Here is an 18,402-nt window from a genome sequence, read left to right as displayed (position 1 = left end):
CAGATCTAAGATTAGGGTTACACTAGCCAGTTGGGTTGTAGCCAGTGCCGGGTGCATAAATGCAGGAGAAATACGTCCAACAGTGGCCACTGTCACGATGAATGCCAAGGCATCCGTCCACCATAGGGACCCATCGTAAAGAAACTTATACCTTATGGCATACGTATTCTTTGCAGTGGCCTGCTATAGCAAAGTACAGTCTGTTGTGCTTTCCTATACAGTTAAACAGTACACCAGCCAGACTGAGGCCAAAAGAACACACTTATGGCCTCTGTCTGGTGAAAGAGAAGGAAGAGGAGATGTCAATGGGAACATTGCAGTAGACTCTAGCAAAGGGGAGTGCATGGCTAGGTGCAAACTAATTACTCATTTTATTCATATAGCAAGGAAAGTAATTTGTGCAACTTTTATTTTAGTGCATTATGAAATAATAGGAAACGCAAACATTTTTCAGACAGAAAATATACAATTATGTACAGAGTAAATAGATTGTGAGAGCAACTAAAGAGAGTCCACAAGATCGTCGTCACTCCAGTCCTCCTAGAAGATAAAAAAATAATGGTCAGACACAGCTTTGTGTTTGATCGGCAATATGAAGATCGGCCCACCTTACTCAAAACATCCCCCCCCAAAAAAGTGCTACTGCTTTAACCATGTGCATGAAGATTGCAGCTGTAGAATCTTTATCACTTATTGTTTCTAAGCCCTGGACCATAAAAAGTAAACTCACAGATTGTTGAAAGGGAATATGACACTATGATTTTGCTACCGCATCTGAGCACAGCATGAGGAAAGGGCAGAGACCCAGATTCCAGCAACATATCACTTGCTGGGTGAGTAAAAATGGTTTTATCTGATGCATATCTAGCAGTTCTCTGAATGCTGAGCTCTGTACAACCCCAACCACACTACTGATTAGCAGCTTTGTGTACACTGTGCATAGGCAGCAAGCTGCCAAACAGTGGTGGGGGTGTGGTTGGACTACCTGGTATCAGACCAAGTAGTACTTTAATAAACACCTTTTTTTTCCCCCTCAAAACTACAGGAAGCAGCCCAGTAAGAGATACGCTGCTGCAATCAGGGTCACTGTCTTACATCATGCCGCTCTCAGATTAGGTGGGAAAAACCTGGTGACAGATGACCTTTAATCCCAATCTTGAAAAGTTAAAGTACAAACCTCTTCTGTTTTGGGCTTTTTTGATATATAACCATCATCCTCATAACCTTTTCTTTTTCTCCTAGAATAAAGCACATTTGTTTTACAGGTTACAGTTTTAAGCACAGATGAATTTTGATTGGATTCTAATGAAAACAACATTTACACCAAACTTATCAGTTTATGATGTCAATAAAATGTAGGACGTGGAAGTCAACGGCAAAGATAATAACGATCATAGCTGCTACACAACTTGGTAGCCATGTTTCACACAGTACACAGTTTTTAGGAAAGAACACTTTTGCTTGTAAAAAAGACAAAATCACTGCAGAGAATTGGCAGCCATTTACCCATTCTATTTACACATCTCTGTGCCGACAGAGTCCCTTTAAAAGATGTAAAATCAGGCGGATCATGTGCACAGCAATGTAGTTTTACATTGCTGTGCAGCATGTTCATTCTTTATGCCAGTTTTCAGATGGAATCAGTCTGAAAAAAGAAGCAGCCGCAAAAACAATGTCAATATTGCCAGTGAAGCCACTTCAGGAAAAAGAACACGGGCTGCTTCCTAAAGAGGCTTCACCTAGGAAAACCTCGGCAGGTCCGCTGACATACCCCAAGACCGGGTTTACAAAGTATTTGTTACTGAATCAACATTCTACAGACATATACTGTACAATGTAAGTGAATGGGATCATTACAACCACTGACAAACTTACATCAGACTTTTAAACTCTCGTCCTCATCTGCATTGAAAAATTAAGCGCAGATTTTACCGGAGGTCTCAGTGTTTTAAATGCACTTTGTAACAGCAAACTGAGCACAACAAATGGGTATTTATAGTCATGAGAAAAACTAAAGTACACCCGCTTAGGCCCCTTTCACACATCCGTATAATACTGGTAAAAACGGTACCGGTGTCATCAGTGTTTTGGATCCGTGTGCCATTCGTTTTTCTTCAGTATGGCTTAAGAAATATTAATTCCAAAGCTTCTCCTATACTTTGCAATGTTAAACACATACAGCACACGGACGGCACATGGATGACACACTGATGCCATCCATGTGCAGTTTGTGTTTTACACGGACCTATAGACTTGTATTGGCCATTGTCATCCGTGCTGCAGGAAAAACACAGACATGTGAAAAGCAGCATAGGTTATAATGGGTACATGTGAATACGTGTGAAAACTAATGCCATACATACCGGAAACACGTACAGTCGCCGTCACATTTTTGTTCAAGATTATTGTAATTGTTTTTGCAATTTTGTATTTGTTTTTTTTTCTTTTTTTTATCTGTTTTCCCATGTAAATCGCCATAGAATAAATGGCGCCATAATTATAAATAATAATAATAATAATAATAATAATAATAATGTGAAGAAGGCCTTAGGGGTATTTCTACATATGACAATTAAAAAATATATATTTCTATCTGGTCCTTAGAAGGTCTAAAAATTAAATGAATGCAATCGAAAATGAACACAACCACATGACAAATTACACCATGTCATTACTTACTTATGAAAAATTAGGACAAAATACTGAAGCAGTGTGTGAAAAATTAAGTACACCCCATGAATGAATAGTTTGTAGAACTATCTGTGGTAACAATAGTTGGAAGTAATTGTTTTCTGTATGACTAATAGTCTCTCAAATTGCAGCTTTAGGCCACGTCCACACATCAGTATTTGTAAGCCAAAACCAGGAGTGGGTGATAAATACAGAAGTGGTGACGTGTTTCTATTATACTTTTCCTCTGATAGATCCACTCCTGGTTTTGGATTACATATACTGATGTAAAATACTGACCAAATACTCATCGTGTGAACGAGGCCTTAAAGGCAGTGTGGTCAACACAGAATGACTGTTCAAACCAACTACAGGCGCTCGCTCGTGTTTCATGGTGCGGTCAACCAGTTCAGTGCTCCTTCCCACCTGCTTGCTTTCCCTCCATCTCCACCATTTTCTAGCTCTAGGAAGCCAAAGCTGTCAATCAAAGAAGGGGGGGGGGGGGGGGGGGGGGGGGGGGGGGGGGAGGTGAAAAAAGGGAAAACAAGCAGATGGGAAGGTGCACTGACACATTTGCCGACGCCATGATGCTCCGAGCGCCTGTTCTTGGTTTGAACATTCTGTGCTGACAGACTCCCTTAAACGCTTACTGACATCCGCTGTACAGTGAAAGTCGTTAGTGGGTGTATGGAGCAGACTCATGGGGTAGGTTATGGCTGACACAGTCAGGATCTGTCTCTAACAGCAGCGGGTGGAGCGGTTTCCGTGACTGTTAACTAGTGATGAGCGAGTATGTTCTGTTAACCCTTTCGGTGAGTATGCTCGGCCCGAGCACCGAGTAGTTACAGCTGCTTGGTGTTATGTTTGAATCACTCCCATGTGCATGATTTGCGACTGTTTGACAGCTTTATTACATGTGAGGAATGTGTAAGAAATAGACATTCCTCACATGTAATAAAACTGTCAAACAGTCGCAAATCATGCACACAGGAGTGATTCAAACATATCACCGAGCAGCTGTAACTACTCAGTGCTCGGCCTGAGCATACTCGCCGAAAGGGTTAACAGAAGATACTCGCTCATCACTACTGTTAACATGTTAAATGCTGGTGTTAAAAACTGACAGCATTATAACCGAGCTGGCATGCGGATGCGTAAATCTATGCGTGCTGCGGCGGGGCGCCGATGCGTTGCTAAGACAGTCAGGCGTCTGTTGAAGACCTCCATTCCCGTCATCACGGAGCTCCTTTGAAACCCAGCTTGTGGCATAAAGATATATATGTGTATAATACACATGGCTGCAGATGCGTTTACCTGAGGGTGTATTTACCCAATTTTAAAAGCCTAAGGAACAAGTGTTTTATTTCATTATGTCCCAATTAGTGATGAGCGAGCATGCTTGTTTAACCCTTTAATCGGGCATGCTCGGGTGCTTTCCGAGTATCTTCGGCGTGCTCGAATATTACGTTTGAGTCCCTGCGTCTGCATGATTTACTGCTGTAAGACAGCCTCAACATACGTGAGGATTCCCTAACAAACAGGCAATCCCTGCATGTGTTCGGCGTGCTCGTATATTATCTTCGAGTCCCTGCGTCTGCATGATTTACAGCTGTAAGACAGCCTGAACACATGCAGGGATTGCCTGTTTGTTAGGGAATCCTCACGTGTTGAGGCTGTCTTAGAGCTGTAAATCATGCAGGCGCAGGGACTCGAAGATAATATACGAGCACACCGAAGATACTCGGTAAGCTCCCGAAAGGGTTAAACGAGCACACTCGCTCATCACTAGTCCCGATACTTAAAATCACAGAATTAAAGGAGCTGTAATTAGTATTTCTCATGGCTGTATGTCGAAGGCTTGTTTTTATTCCCTGTACACAAATATACAATATATTACAATCAGCAGGACATTGGTAAAATATAAGTATTCTTCTGCTACTTACACATTGCCAGCAGAGGGAACGTCACAGCTGTGGCACTTTTCCAATTTCTTCTCAATCATAGCAACTTCTTCAGGTCGGGCAAACTCATATTTCGACACCAGTATCTTTAGCCCTACAACCAGTTATTGAAAAGGTTAGCCATCTTTAAGGAAAATTAACAGCCATATTATGTAATATGCAAAGAGTTTAATGGAAGGTCAATGCTGTTTCGTTAGGGTACAGTATTGGTGCCATATTACACATATGTACAACACAGATCTGCAATACAGTGCTGATGGACTGCCATAGGAGTTAAACACATACTTCTCATTTCATGCAGGGAAACACAAGGTTTTTAAAAATGAATTCATACAGAATCTGTGAGGGGGAAAAATGTATTAGATCATATTGTAAGCTGTATTACAAAGTTATACTCCCCTAGAAAAGTTGCATCACAATGACACCATACAGTGGAACAATGAGTGTTCATAATACAAAACCGTGTATTGGAGTTCTATGCTTTATGCCCAAAACTCACTAAAACACAACTGCTTGTACATTAGCAAATAAATTAAAAATACAATTTTTTAAAGTAAAAGCCATAAATTACACCCTTGTTGCAAAGCTAGCTGGGTATGAAGGTTGCAGTTAATGATGGTTCTTAAAGACCAGACCATGCTGCTTATATAGTGTGACTTATAACTGAATACGGAGGACAATTATGATCCTATTTATTAGGATGAATACAGGAATAAAGTAAAAGAATATGAAACACAGGCAACTTACGTCTCATTCCATCTAGTAAATGGGTCATGGTTTCTCGATTCTCCTTTAGTGACAAACACTCTAATAAATAACTGGAATACAAAAGAATAAAACTTTTGTGCTAGTTGACAAAAAGTAGAAAAAGGAAAGTTAACATTAAAAAGTTGTGGATTGAACAATCAGCCAACATGTTCAGCTGACATATACAGTTATATGAAAAAGTTTGGGCACCCCTATTAATCTTAAGCTTAATGTTTTTTAAAAATTGGCGTTTTTGCAACAGCTATTTCAGTTTGATATATGTAATAACTGTTGGACACAGTAATGTTTCTGCCTTGAAATGAGGTTTATTGTACTTACAGAAAATGTGCAATCTGCATTCAAACAAAATTTGACAGGTGCATAAGTATGGGCACCCTTATCATTTTCTTGTTTTAAACACTCCTACCTACTTTTTACTGACTTACTAAAGCACTTTTTTTGGCTTTGTAACCTCATTGAGCTTTGAACTTCATAGCCAGGTGTATGCAATCATGAGAAAAGCTACTTAAAGTGGCCACTTGCAAGTTGTTCTCCTGTTTGAATCTCCTCTGAAGAGTGGCATCATGGGCTCCTCAAAACAACTGTCAAACCATCTGAAAACAAAGATTATTCAACATAGTTGTTCAGGGGAAGGATACAAAAAGCTGTCTCAGAGATTTAACCTGTCCGTTTCCACTGTGAGGAACATAGTAAGGAAATGGAAGAACACAGCGACAGTTCTTGTTAACGACAGAAGTGGCAGGCCAAGAAAAACATCAGAAAGGCAGAGAAGAAGAATGGTGAGATCAGTCAAGGACAATCCTCAGACCACCTCCAGAGAGCTGCAGCATCAACTTGCTGCAGATGGTGTCACTGTGCATCGGTCAACTAAACAACGCACTTTGCATAAGGAGAAGCTGTATGGGAGAGTGATGCGAAAGAAGCCGTTTCTGCAAGCACGCCACAAACAGAGTCGGCTGAGGTATGCAAAAGCACATTTGGAGAAGCCAATTTCTTTTTGGAAGAAGGTCCTGTGGACTGATGAAACCAAGATTGAGTTGTTTGGTCATACAAAAAGGCGTTATGCATGGCGGCAAAAAAACACAGCATTCCAAGAAAAACACTTGCTACCCACAGTAAAATTTGGTGGAGGTTCCATCATGCTTTGGGGCTGTGTGGCTAATGCCGGCATCGGGAATCTTGTTAAAGTTGAGGGACGCATGGATTCCACTCAGTATCAGCAGATTCTTGACAATAATGTTCAAGAATCAGTGACAAAGTTGAAGTTACGCAGGGGATGGATCTTTCAGCAAGACAATGATCCAAAACACCGCTCCAAATCTACTCAGGCATTCATGCAGAGGAACAATTACAATGTTCTGGAATGGCCATCCCAGTCCCCAGACCTGAATATCATTGAACATCTGTGGGATCATTTGAAGAGGGCTGTCCATGCTCGGCGACCATCAAATTTAACTGAACTGGAATTGTTTTGTAAAGAGGAATGGTCAAAAATACCTTCATCCAGGATCCAGGAAATCATTAAAAGCTACAGGAAGCAACTGGAGGCTGTTATTTTTGCAAAAGGAGGATCTACTAAATATTAATGTCACTTTTCTGGTGAGGTGCCCATACTTATGCACCTGTCAAATTTTGTTTGAATGCAGATTGCACATTTTCTGTTAGTACAATAAACCTCATTTCAAGGCAGAAACATTACTGTGTCCAACAGTTATTACATATATCAAACTGAAATAGCTGTTGCAAAAACACCAATTTTTATAAAACATTAAGCTTAAGATTAATAGGGGTGCCCAAACTTTTTCATATAACTGTAACTCCCCTGATACACACGAACACTTGTCCGATTGCTCCTGTGTTCTCTAGAAGGCAGCTTACCTCCCAGATTATTCTCTCCTCAACATCATCTGCTGGAGGAAAGTCAGGAGGTCCCAATACAGAAGATTATAGGCCAGTGCCAGTGGTATCAGTGGGTTTAGCTGACTTTAGTCTAATGCGTATGGGGGGGGTGCCTTTATCTACTTCAGCGCTGCCCCTAGACTCCAAATGTCTGAGAGGTCCACAATTTACTCTGCAATGACAAGCTAAAACATAAATGCAGTGCAAGCAGCTTGCAGGAGATCCTGCATCTGTGGGAGCGGTGAGCCGGCTGTCAGACACAGCCTAATTCCCATTGAGAAGGCAAACATATTTTGTTAACTTGTTTGCCTTGTCAATCCTTGTATACACAACACTACACCAGTGCTTGTGCATACAGATTAGAAAGCACGGATAGTGCTTCCTTCTCTGGACCCAGGGGTCACATGATCACTGGGAGTTGGGAGGAAGCAGAAGCTGGTGGGTCCCAGGAAACAGTCAGCTCTGCTATGCAACCAGGGGGCTGGATTTCCCTTATAACTGAAGCTAATGTACCAGCCCCCCATTACAGAGAAAATCTGCAATAAAAAGAATGCATTCATATGTTAAAATGCATTAGAGAGCGCTTTCTCTTCAGCTTCTAACAACTGAGATTATTGAAAGTATTGGGAAAAACAAAGTGGTTGTCACATAAAAACAAGTATGCAAAGGCCTTATGGAGTTGTCGTGTGAAGAGCGTCAAGTGTGTAGACACCGCAAAATCCTAACCTTTATATATTACACACACTTACTATTCCACATATTAGACTCACTGCCAAATTATATACATGACCCTTAAAGTGGATCTATCACCAGATTTAACAATTTGAACTGGCGAGATTATTAAATAGTTCTATTGGACCTGATGGGACAGGTGTATCTCTGTGTAATCGAAAATTTTCTTTTAATGCTGGAAAAATGTTACAAAGTATTATGCAGCCCTTCTGTGGAATTTTAAAGTAAGTGCACCAGTCTCATCAGGTCTAACTTCGATTAAAAACTACATAACTATTTTATAATCTAAGGACTAATCCACTTTAACTAAGGAAGAAGGATTCTCCAGTTAGGAATGGATGCAAGAAGTGGGTAAGAATTTTTGTTATACAAGCCATATTTATTATGGAATTTAGGGGGTTGTGTGAATAATAAAAATAAATGCATCTTACCAAAATTCAGCCATACAACCCCATCACAAGAGGACAGGGAGCAGTGCTCGCGTGGGAGGAATCTACAGACTGTCATATCAGGTAATTCATACTTCAGATCAAGGCAGCTTGGCAGGACAGACGCTTCCAGAGAAGACTGGGCAGCAGATAGGAAAGTGCAGGATAGAACAGGGTCAGACACAAGACTAGTGTCCCAACAGAAGCCCCATTTGTGAACAAGCATCACTGAACAAAAGGAACCAGGGGCCCCCAAGGCCTCTCATCCTTAGGAAAGGGATCCTAAAATTAAGGGGTGGAGGGGTTATGAACATTTCTATTTCATTTATTTTCTGGAACGTGCGTTGCTCCTTGCATGCTTGCAGTCAAGTAGGTTGAGAAAAAAGAAATGAAATAAAGACTTTACATTCACAACTGTTCTTGTACCTTTCCATATTAATCCCTGCCCTGGACGCACTGGATAAGACAGCAGTTAGAGCAATTATCGATGGTGTGAACAGCAGGCAGGCATCAGTCAGGGCCACTCGCTGCAAAAAGTCATCGGCATTTTTCCTCAATATTTCCGGATTTTCCAGCAATGGATATCGAGTCTGAAAAGTGTAAGATGAGAGAACTGATTAAAGCAGAGCTATTCTTACTATTCATCTTAAATTAATTATCCCTTGTGAACAAAGCGCAAGACGTTTCTTACTTGTTCAAGTCCCAAACTACATGTAAAAACAGTATATAGATATGCAAGGACTAGTAGCATCTTCAGAGAGGAAGAAGAAGTCAGGAGCCCCCTGCAGGGTTGCCAACGCTCCAGAAATTCCAGGTCAGGCCGTAAAATTAAATTTAGTGTCCGTGATTTTTTTTGAAGCTGAAGAAACGTATACGGATTGTTTTGACTAGAATTTTCCTAATTTTACAGTTTACAGTGAATGCAACTGAGTTATAGGCTAATACACATCACTTATAGTCATAATGATTTATTATGGTTTTCCAATGTCCGTAAAAAATATCGTCTGTCCGCAATTGATAACCTGTCCAGAAAATATAAAAGACTGGTTGGCAACCCAGCCCAATTGCCACCGGTTATATAGAAATTCTCAGGGGATCACTGCATGGCCTGCAAGTCTCCCTGCACCAAGAGGCGCTCTCCACAAGGAGAAACTTTAACTCCTTAGACTCAAAGAGAGAATATAGCACAAGGCGGGTTGCACATGACTGCAGTACTGAAGCATTATTGCATCTGCAATTTGACCACAACATCGGCATGAAACTGGGATTCAACTGAACTGCACTCCGATCTCTATAGGATACTAGAATGATGGAAGTCCAGTTCAGCAGAAGTGCAGGCGGTCCGGCCATTGCCATTCTCTTTGGCCCAAGTCATTTTTAAATTAAGCCTCATAATTCTGTATTAGAACATCTTTTTTATTGATCCATAATATGAGGCCACACTTAAAGGGGTTTTCCCACAAACGAAAGTTCATTTTAATCAACAGATCGCAGAATAATAACTTACACAACTGAATGTGTTTAAATACAATGTTCCTGTGCTGAGATAATCTTATAAATGTGCCCCTGCTGTGTACTGTGTAATGGCTGTGTCTGACTGTACAGGAACATGGTCTGATCACACCACATCTCCTGGGCAGGGGGGAAGCAAAAGAGTATACAGACATTACAGTACAAGATTGTAGCTGATTCTTTTTCGGAGGTAAAACATTTCTCTGCCTGTTTTTAAGAAATGTTTTACTTCAAAGAAATAATCAGCTGCAATCCCCTGCTGTAATGTCTGTATACTCTTTTGCTTCCTCCCCTGCCCAGGAGATGTGGTATGATCAGACCATGTTCCTGTACAGTCAGACACAGCCATTACACAGTACACAGCAGGGGCACATTTATAAGATTATCTCAGCACAGGAACATTGTATTTAAACACATCCGATTGTGGAAGTTATTATTATTCCAAGATCGATGGATTAAAATTAACTTTTGTTTGTGGGAAAACCCCTTTAAAAAAGAATGGTAGGAGCCCAATTTTATAAAAAGGTGCACGCAGGTTTTTGTTTTTTCCTCTATATATTCATATGGAATCAGTGAGAAAAAAAATGGTGACATCTTTGTTTTCTCCTTTACATGTTCTGCTTCTAGGGGAGAATACCCATGTCATAGGGCAGAGAAGAGCTGCACATAAAGTGCTTACATACTACAGGACTGTACAGACTCTGCGCCATTGTACAACTTTCTGGTGGGCATGAGTCCTAAAACCAACTGTAGCCCATCGGTAAGAATCAAAACCAAGAGTTTAGTAAATATCATCAGGTGATGTCCCATTATAGGGGGTCTCCCCATGTTATAAAAGTGATGGTAGATCACTAAAATATGCCATAACTTTATGAGCAGTGGGGGTCCAAATACCTGTGACCCCAGTGACTCTGAGAATGAAAGATCTGCAGCATGGAGTTAGTGCTCCCCCCTTCTTTTAAGTCTTATCTATAATATGCCCTTAAATTTACAAGGTTACGCCTTATGGAGAGGGGTGACGATTATCAGATGTGAGCATATGCAAGAAAGCAGCAATTCCGGGGGCAGACATTTTTCTGTTCTTATTTCTAATAGAAAATCCCTTCAAATACCATATACTCAATTTGAAATGGCTGATAACAGAGAGCAAGAGTTACAATTGAACAGATGAGCAAGATATACTCGTGTCCAATGCCCGTCCCAGGATGGATCATAGCTCGCTAGTACCTTTACATCAATTAAATACCCTTCGAATGGTCGGTATGGGTTGTGCACTATGAGGTGGAAATTCAGCTGTTGGATTAGCAGCAATTCATACTCCAAGATTTGTTCTAGGACATTTTCTTGAGCGGTGGAGTTTTCTGGCAGGTTTCCCACAAACTGGACACTGGAGACGTTGAATTCATCTACTTTACAAGCAAGAAATGCACAGGTCAACCTAGAAGACACAGAGCATGGTGCTTCACTCGTGACAGGTCCTACACAGCCATACCAATAACATGTCCCTAACTGTATGAGTGTCTCTAGGGCCACACGGACGGACGAGGATGAAGTCTCTCTGGAACATGGCTGAATCAGTCTCCAGCATTTTTCCCCTCATAGAATGGTAATGGTCATTTGTCCCATCCACACACTGAGGCCTTTCATTATTGGCGCAGTGTCATATGATCTCCGGCCTGACTACCTCTAATACATTATCTGATGTGTAGGCAGGAAGTCAGCCCGAGATCTTGGGAATTACACTATGACATCATCAGATAGTAAATCCCTCCCGACAGCTCTCAGAGCCCATCCTGCTTGGCCCTCCTTTATGTCAGCCCTGCAGCTGGAGAGGGCAGGGACACCTCTGGTGGCTCCATATAGTAATTGGCCGCCTGTCTACATTGCGTGCAGAGTCTCAGCATGTCCTGTCTGCCATCATATAGAATATATTGAGAGCCCAGTCACTGTTCTCTCACTGCTGCCATTAAAGCAGGGCAAGTGCAAGGTGATTAGACCCAGCCCCTCTGCTGCTGAAAAGCCAGGGACAATGTGGGAACTTTTTAATTTCCCACGATGAGGTAAGGGATAGATAAGGGAACGAAAAACCCTCAAGCTTAAAAAAATGGGCATGGCCACCTGAAACTTTAAAGGGGGTTGTCCAGCTTTGGGAATTTTTTTTTCTTCAGTGCATGTATATGGGGCTAAAAATCATTTTTGCAATTGGGTTTAATAAAACATTGCTACACAGCTTGCCTTCTATAGCCTCTGCATTGGGCTTTGTATTGTTGTCTGCACAATGAGTTCTCTGAGTATCTGTCAGTGAGCTTGTTCTGATTCCAGATCATACAAGCACATTTCACGGTCATGTAGGGTCCGCGCTGCACAGACTAACCGCAGGTTTCTCGACCTCTAGTGAGGCTATAAATTCGGGTCGGGAGACCAACCTCCAGACTGAGCATTGCGGGCCGTGTAGGCACCATGCAATACGCTCGTGTGAACCCGGCCTGATAACTCTGATGGCAGAGTTTGTAATCAGATTCATGCACATTCATCTTTGATGTGGTCAATAAATCAAAAAGCCTGGAAAAGCAAAACAGAGTAAAATTTGTAATAAACCCAATTGGGAAAAAAATTGGAAAAGATTTTTAGCCCAAAAATACATCCATTTAACTAAAAATAAATAAGTAAATATTCCCTAAAAGTGGACACCACCTTTCATCCACCTCCATCCATGACCCAATCATTTAATATGGTCAATTGGAATGCACCATTTCAGGGACTTGTAGTGCACTGGAGAACATGTTTGTACTGAATATCTCTATATGCTAATTTGAAGGATATACTTGAGTGTCTGTTGAGTGCGAGTTGTGTGAGAAGTAAGTGGTGGCATCTAGTGAATGTTTGGGCTGTTTGTACATTTGGTGACAGTGAGGTACCTAATGAAAGGGACAGAAAGGATAGGGCATGTTGTATTTCAGACATTTGAGTCAGGACATCCTCATACACAATCCATGATCACCCAGTCCAGCATGGCATCCATACAATGTGCATCACCACCAGTATGGCTCCACAAGCCTCCACTATCATGGCTGTTACTGGACAGCAGCATGGCTACTAGCAGACTGGTATAAATGGGAAAGGCGCAGCATTAGTATATTGTAGATTTAGGTAAGTGTTCTTTTCTCTTCTAGCCACTAGAAAAAATACATCCGTAGAATATTAGGAGAATTTCAGGTTAAGATGGCCAGGCTTTATCCCTAGGCCATAGGTGCACAGTGCGCACTTACATAATGATACGTGGATGGTGCTCCATGACCGAATTGTTCAGGTAGAAGCGCTTGAAATACATACAAGCTGTCCCCTAAAAGAGAAAAAAAAAACAAAAACAAGAACTTTCATTTTTCATCTCGTGATTGTGTTTAGACTTATAGGCGTTTCAGTGGCGTCCCCATGTTTTATTTTGTGTTTTTTCCTCCATGGAGCCTGGGAAGGCTGTGATTGGCAAGCATCTGAATACGCTTACACATCATTACATAGATCAGGACAGACTATGGAATACACATTTGAATTACATTTCTTAATGCCCCTGTAAACCCCTAAGTATCTCTGTTACCCAATATACATTTCCCCTTACAGGCAGTGGATGGCAGATTGGAATGAAGGGAGACACCTAGTGGCCAGAAGCAGATTAGAATGAAGGGAGACACCTAGTGGCCAGAAGCAGATTAGAATGAAGGGAGACACCTAGTGGCCAGAAGCAGATTAGAATGAAGGGAGACACCTAGTGGCCAGAAGCAGATTAGAATGAAGGGAGACACCTAGTGGCCAGAAGCAGATTAGAATGAAGGGAGACACCTAGTGGCCAGAAGCAGATTAGAATGAAGGGAGACACCTAGTGGCCAGAAGCAGATTAGAATGAAGGGAGACACCTAGTGGCCAGAAGCAAATTAGAATGAAGGGAGACACCTAGTGGTCAGAATTTTAGAAACTTTTCAGGTAAAAAAAAAAAAAAAGCAACATTTTTAAATAACACGATCTGCCCTTTTCCTGCATGTTGGGGGGAAGACGTTGTGTGAGGAGTTAGTGAGAATTAGTCCTGGTCCTACTCACCAGCACAGATTTGGGCATGGCAGGCTTGAAGGCATTGCAGAAATCCTGCAGTTTCTTCTCATAATACTTACAAATGGTCAACTCTTCTTGAGGGTCCAGATTAAATATATCGTACAGATGAGCCTGCAAACAAGGCATGGTGGAAAGTGATTAGTGGAGTTTTAATATGTGTTACATACATCCAGCTGACACAGCGCCATAATTATTTAACAAAAAAAGATTTTTTACAGGAGTTTTATAGAATTACGTTTATTCATTTGTGGAGCTGTGACAATTAAGCTGCCTTTATTCTAAAGACCCCACAGTACGGCAGTCACATGACCGATATTTACCACCTACACGTCTCTAGATCATACATGTCAAACTCTGGCCCATGGGCCAAATCTGGCCTGCAGGTTTATTATATTTGGCCCGTGACACCAGAACCACCACCTCTTTGTGGGGCCGTTATTCTGTAAGGAGGACTGTGTGGGGGCCTATTATACTGTATGGAGGACTATGTGGGGCCCAGTATACTGTATACTGGCTGGCCCACGACTTTGACATCCCTGCTCTAGATGAACAGCATTAGAACAAGTCACATGGATCAGGAGGCATCACACCGTGCACACTGTTTACGGCGCACACACCAGGGCACACCGACTGTATATGGCGCACACACACCGTGCACAGCAGGGCACGCTGACGGTATACGGCGTATACACACGGCACGGCAGGGCAGGGTACCCTGAAGGCATACGGCGTATACACACTGCACGGCAGGGTACCCTGACGGTATACACACACTGCACGGCAGGGTACCCTGACGGTATACGGCGTATACACACTGCACAGCAGGGCACGCTGACGGTATGCGGCGTATACACACTGCACAGCAGGGCACGCTGACGGTATGCGGCGTATACACACTGCACAGCAGGGCACGCTGACGGTATGCGGCATATACACACTGCACAGCAGGGCACGCTGACGGTATGCGGCATATACACACTGCACAGCAGGGCACGCTGACGGTATGCGGCATATACACACTGCACAGCAGGGCACGCTGACGGTATGCGGCATATACACACTGCACAGCAGGGCACGCTGACGGTATGCGGCATATACACACTGCACAGCAGGGCACGCTGACGGTATGCGGCATATACACACTGCACAGCAGGGCACGCTGACGGTATGCGGCATATACACACTGCACAGCAGGGCACGCTGACGGTATGCGGCATATACACACTGCACAGCAGGGTACACTGATGGTATGCGGCATATACACACTGCACAGCAGGGTACACTGATGGTATGCGGCATATACACACTGCACAGCAGGGTACACTGACTGTATGCCGCATATACACACTGCACAGCAGGGTACACTGATGGTATGCGGCATATACACACTGCACAGCAGGGTACACTGACTGTATGCCGCATATACACACTGCACAGCAGGGTACACTGACTGTATGCCGCATATACACACTGCACAGCAGGGTACACTGATGGTATGCCGCATATACACACTGCACAGCAGGGTACACTGACTGTATGCCGCATAGACACACTGCACAGCAGGGTACACTGACTGTATGCCGCATATACACACTGCACAGCAGGGTACACTGACTGTATGCCGCATATACACACTGCACAGCAGGGTACACTGATGGTATGCCGCATATACACACTGCACAGCAGGGTACACTGACTGTATGCCGCATATACACACTGCACAGCAGGGTACACTGACTGTATGCCGCATATACACACTGCACAGCAGGGTACACTGACTGTATGCCGCATATACACACTGCACAGCAGGGTACACTGACTGTATGCCGCATATACACACTGCACAGCAGGGTACACTGACTGTATGCCGCATATACACACTGCACAGCAGGGTACACTGACTGTATGCCGCATATACACACTGCACAGCAGGGTACACTGACTGTATGCCGCATATACACACTGCACAGCAGGGTACACTGACTGTATGCCGCATATACACACTGCACAGCAGGGTACACTGACTGTATGCCGCATATACACACTGCACAGCAGGGTACACTGACTGTATGCCGCATATACACACTGCACAGCAGGGTACACTGACGGTATGCGGCATATACACACTGCACAGCAGGGTACACTGACGGTATGCGGCATATACACACTGCACAGCAGGGTACACTGACTGTATGCCGCATATACACACTGCACAGCAGGGTACACTGACTGTATGCCGCATATACACACTGCACAGCAGGGTACACTGACAGTATATGCCATACCACAATATACCTCCATATATCTAACAGTATAGGTAAACAGTAACATAAAGAGGATGCTATTAATTGGACGTATACAGCAGATTAAAACAAACCACCAAATATGTTTATATGACGGATGAGGCCTGATAAATGGCCGATGTGTATGATGGGAGCTTCCACTGGTTCTACACCAAGTATTCAAGAAAGACTTTCAAGGCACGGACTTAATACATATGTCATCGCTATGAGATTTGTGGGGGTCCGGCACCTCCACCGCTCAGCTTAGATGGGAGATCAACCACAGAACATGGAAGTGGCCATAAAGCAAAGTACAGGGCAGCTGTGTGCCCCAGTATATATCCGGTCTGTGTGAGCAGATGTCGGCTCACTGCTGGGGGGTGTCGCACCACCACAGGCTCATCGCTTGCCGGATTGCACCTTTCCATTGTTAGTTGTATCTAACAAGCAGAGACCCCCGGCCCTGGCCTCATCCCTCATGTAGCTCAGGGTCTATACTGAAGCTTTGCTCACACTGGGGCCACATTTTTACAGGATTCACCATAGATTTGTTACACTCCTTTTGGCCACATGTGCCAGTCTGGTATCAGGTATTTTCTGGATAAATTCCGCAGCATGTGACAGTATTCACACTACAGTGTCTGCCATCCGGCTCATTTACATATGTTCACCCAGAGAGACTGCAGGTACGAGCAGCGCGAATGTCTATGCCAGGGAACACTGCACTGAACACTGCCCTCTGCAGGCCATCTCCTGGAAACACACGTTCTGACAGCAAACATGAAGCAGGAGAACAAGGACAGCCAATCATATCGCTGGTTTTATTTTTCCCAGCAGTCAGAAAGTGAAACCTGCAGTCTGACTGGTCACCGTGGGGATCACTAGCCAGTATGTGCTGCAAGTGCTCTGCGGGATCCGTGTGAGCGAAGCCCGGCAAGGACCGGCACACACAGGCGCCCACCTGCCCTGCCGCTCGTATCCTCGCCCGGCAGCGGTTATTAGCCTGGACCCTGAGCCGCTGCAGCTCGTCCTCGCTGCGGAAGGTCCAGTGCTTCCTCTGCGTGCTGATGTGATACATGTCCGTGCCTCCTCTGCAGCGCACACGTTACACGTCATCACATAGTACTCTGAGTCGCTTGCTAAAACATCACGATGACGTTAGAGTAGCATGAGAGGCTATTATGCAGTGCCTTTTTTTTTAAAATAAACTTTATTTAAACTGTCTTCAAAGCAGAATAACAAGTGATAGGATCAAACAATAACATCTGCCAAATATAGAGAACAGCCGTGCAAAGGCTCCTATGTGCTGTACCTGTGCTCCGCCGACTCCTATGTGCTGTACCTGTGCTCCGCCGGCTCCTATGTGCTGTACCTGTGCTCCGCCGGCTCCTATGTGCTGTACCTGTGCTCCGCCGGCTCCTATGTGCTGTACCTGTGCTCCGCCGGCTCCTATGTGCTGTACCTGTGCTCCGCCGGCTCCTATGTGCTGTACCTGTGCTCCGCCGGCTCCTATGTGCTGTACCTGTGCTCCGCCGGCTCCTATGTGCTGTATCTGTGCTCCGCCGGCTCCTATGTGCTGTACCTGTGCTCCGCCGGCTCCTATGTGCTGTATCTGTGCTCCGAGGTCTCCTACAACCCCTGGCAAAAATTATGGAATCACCGGGCTCGGAGGATGTTCATTCAGTTGTTTAATGTTGTTGAAAAAAAAAGCAGATCACAGACATGGCACAAAACTAAAGTCATTTCAAATGGCAACTTTATAGCTTTAAGAAACACTAAAAGAAATCAAGATAAAAAATGTGGTACTCAATAAAGGTAATTTTTTTCAGACCAAGCAGAGGGAAAAAATATGGAATCACTCAATTCTGAGGAAAAAATTATGGAATCATGAAAAACAAACACACAAAAGAACACTCCAATACATCACTAGTATTTTGTTGCACCACCTCTGGCTTTAATAACAGCTTGCAGTCTCTGAGGCATGGACTTAATGTGTGACAAACAGTACTCTTCATCAATCTGGCTCCAACTTTCTCTGATTGCTGT

At 43.5% G+C, this 18,402-nt stretch overlaps 1 protein-coding gene across 2 annotated transcripts; it reads right to left on the bottom strand.

The window, feature by feature from the left end:
• Window positions 1-392: 392 nt before the first annotated feature.
• CCNH (cyclin H) lies at window positions 393-17,498 on the bottom strand. 2 transcript variants are annotated; one of them, XM_073678919.1, is made up of 9 exons: window positions 17,318-17,498; window positions 14,063-14,185; window positions 13,240-13,313; window positions 11,198-11,408; window positions 8,885-9,048; window positions 5,379-5,449; window positions 4,614-4,725; window positions 1,178-1,238; window positions 393-540 (listed from the first exon to the last, which is right to left on the bottom strand). In XM_073678919.1, exons 1-9 carry the CDS (start codon window positions 17,432-17,434, stop codon window positions 502-504), a joined length of 972 nt encoding a protein of 323 aa, XP_073535020.1. In that variant the 5' UTR covers window positions 17,435-17,498; the 3' UTR covers window positions 393-501. The 2 variants fall into 2 exon arrangements, with proteins under 2 accessions (XP_073535020.1, XP_073535029.1); XM_073678928.1 differs by lacking the exon at window positions 17,318-17,498 and adding an exon at window positions 16,898-17,038.
• Window positions 17,499-18,402: the final 904 nt, after the last annotated feature.

The sequence above is a fragment of the Phyllobates terribilis genome, unplaced genomic scaffold (genome assembly GCF_046119375.1).
Source record: "Phyllobates terribilis strain yellow unplaced genomic scaffold, ASM4611937v1 Scaffold_1__5_contigs__length_1240528914, whole genome shotgun sequence".
Lineage (NCBI taxonomy): Eukaryota > Metazoa > Chordata > Amphibia > Anura > Dendrobatidae > Phyllobates > Phyllobates terribilis.
The sequence above is the reverse complement of the archived record's forward strand: the minus strand, read 5'-3'. Positions and strand labels throughout refer to the sequence as shown.

What these genes read in the sequence shown, in the direction of transcription:
- CCNH (XM_073678919.1), bottom strand. Translation starts at nt 17,434, where the DNA reads ATGTATCACATCAGCACGCAGAGGAAGCACTGGACCTTCCGCAGCGAG. An exon ending in GCAGGGATTAATATGGAAAG is followed by an intron (nt 5,450 to 8,884) that starts GTACAAGAACAG and finishes TTTGTATTCCAG; the next exon opens with TTATTTATTAGAGTGTTTGT. An exon ending in GTTCCCTCTGCTGGCAATGT is followed by an intron (nt 1,239 to 4,613) that starts GTAAGTAGCAGA and finishes GCTTTATTCTAG; the next exon opens with GAGAAAAAGAAAAGGTTATG.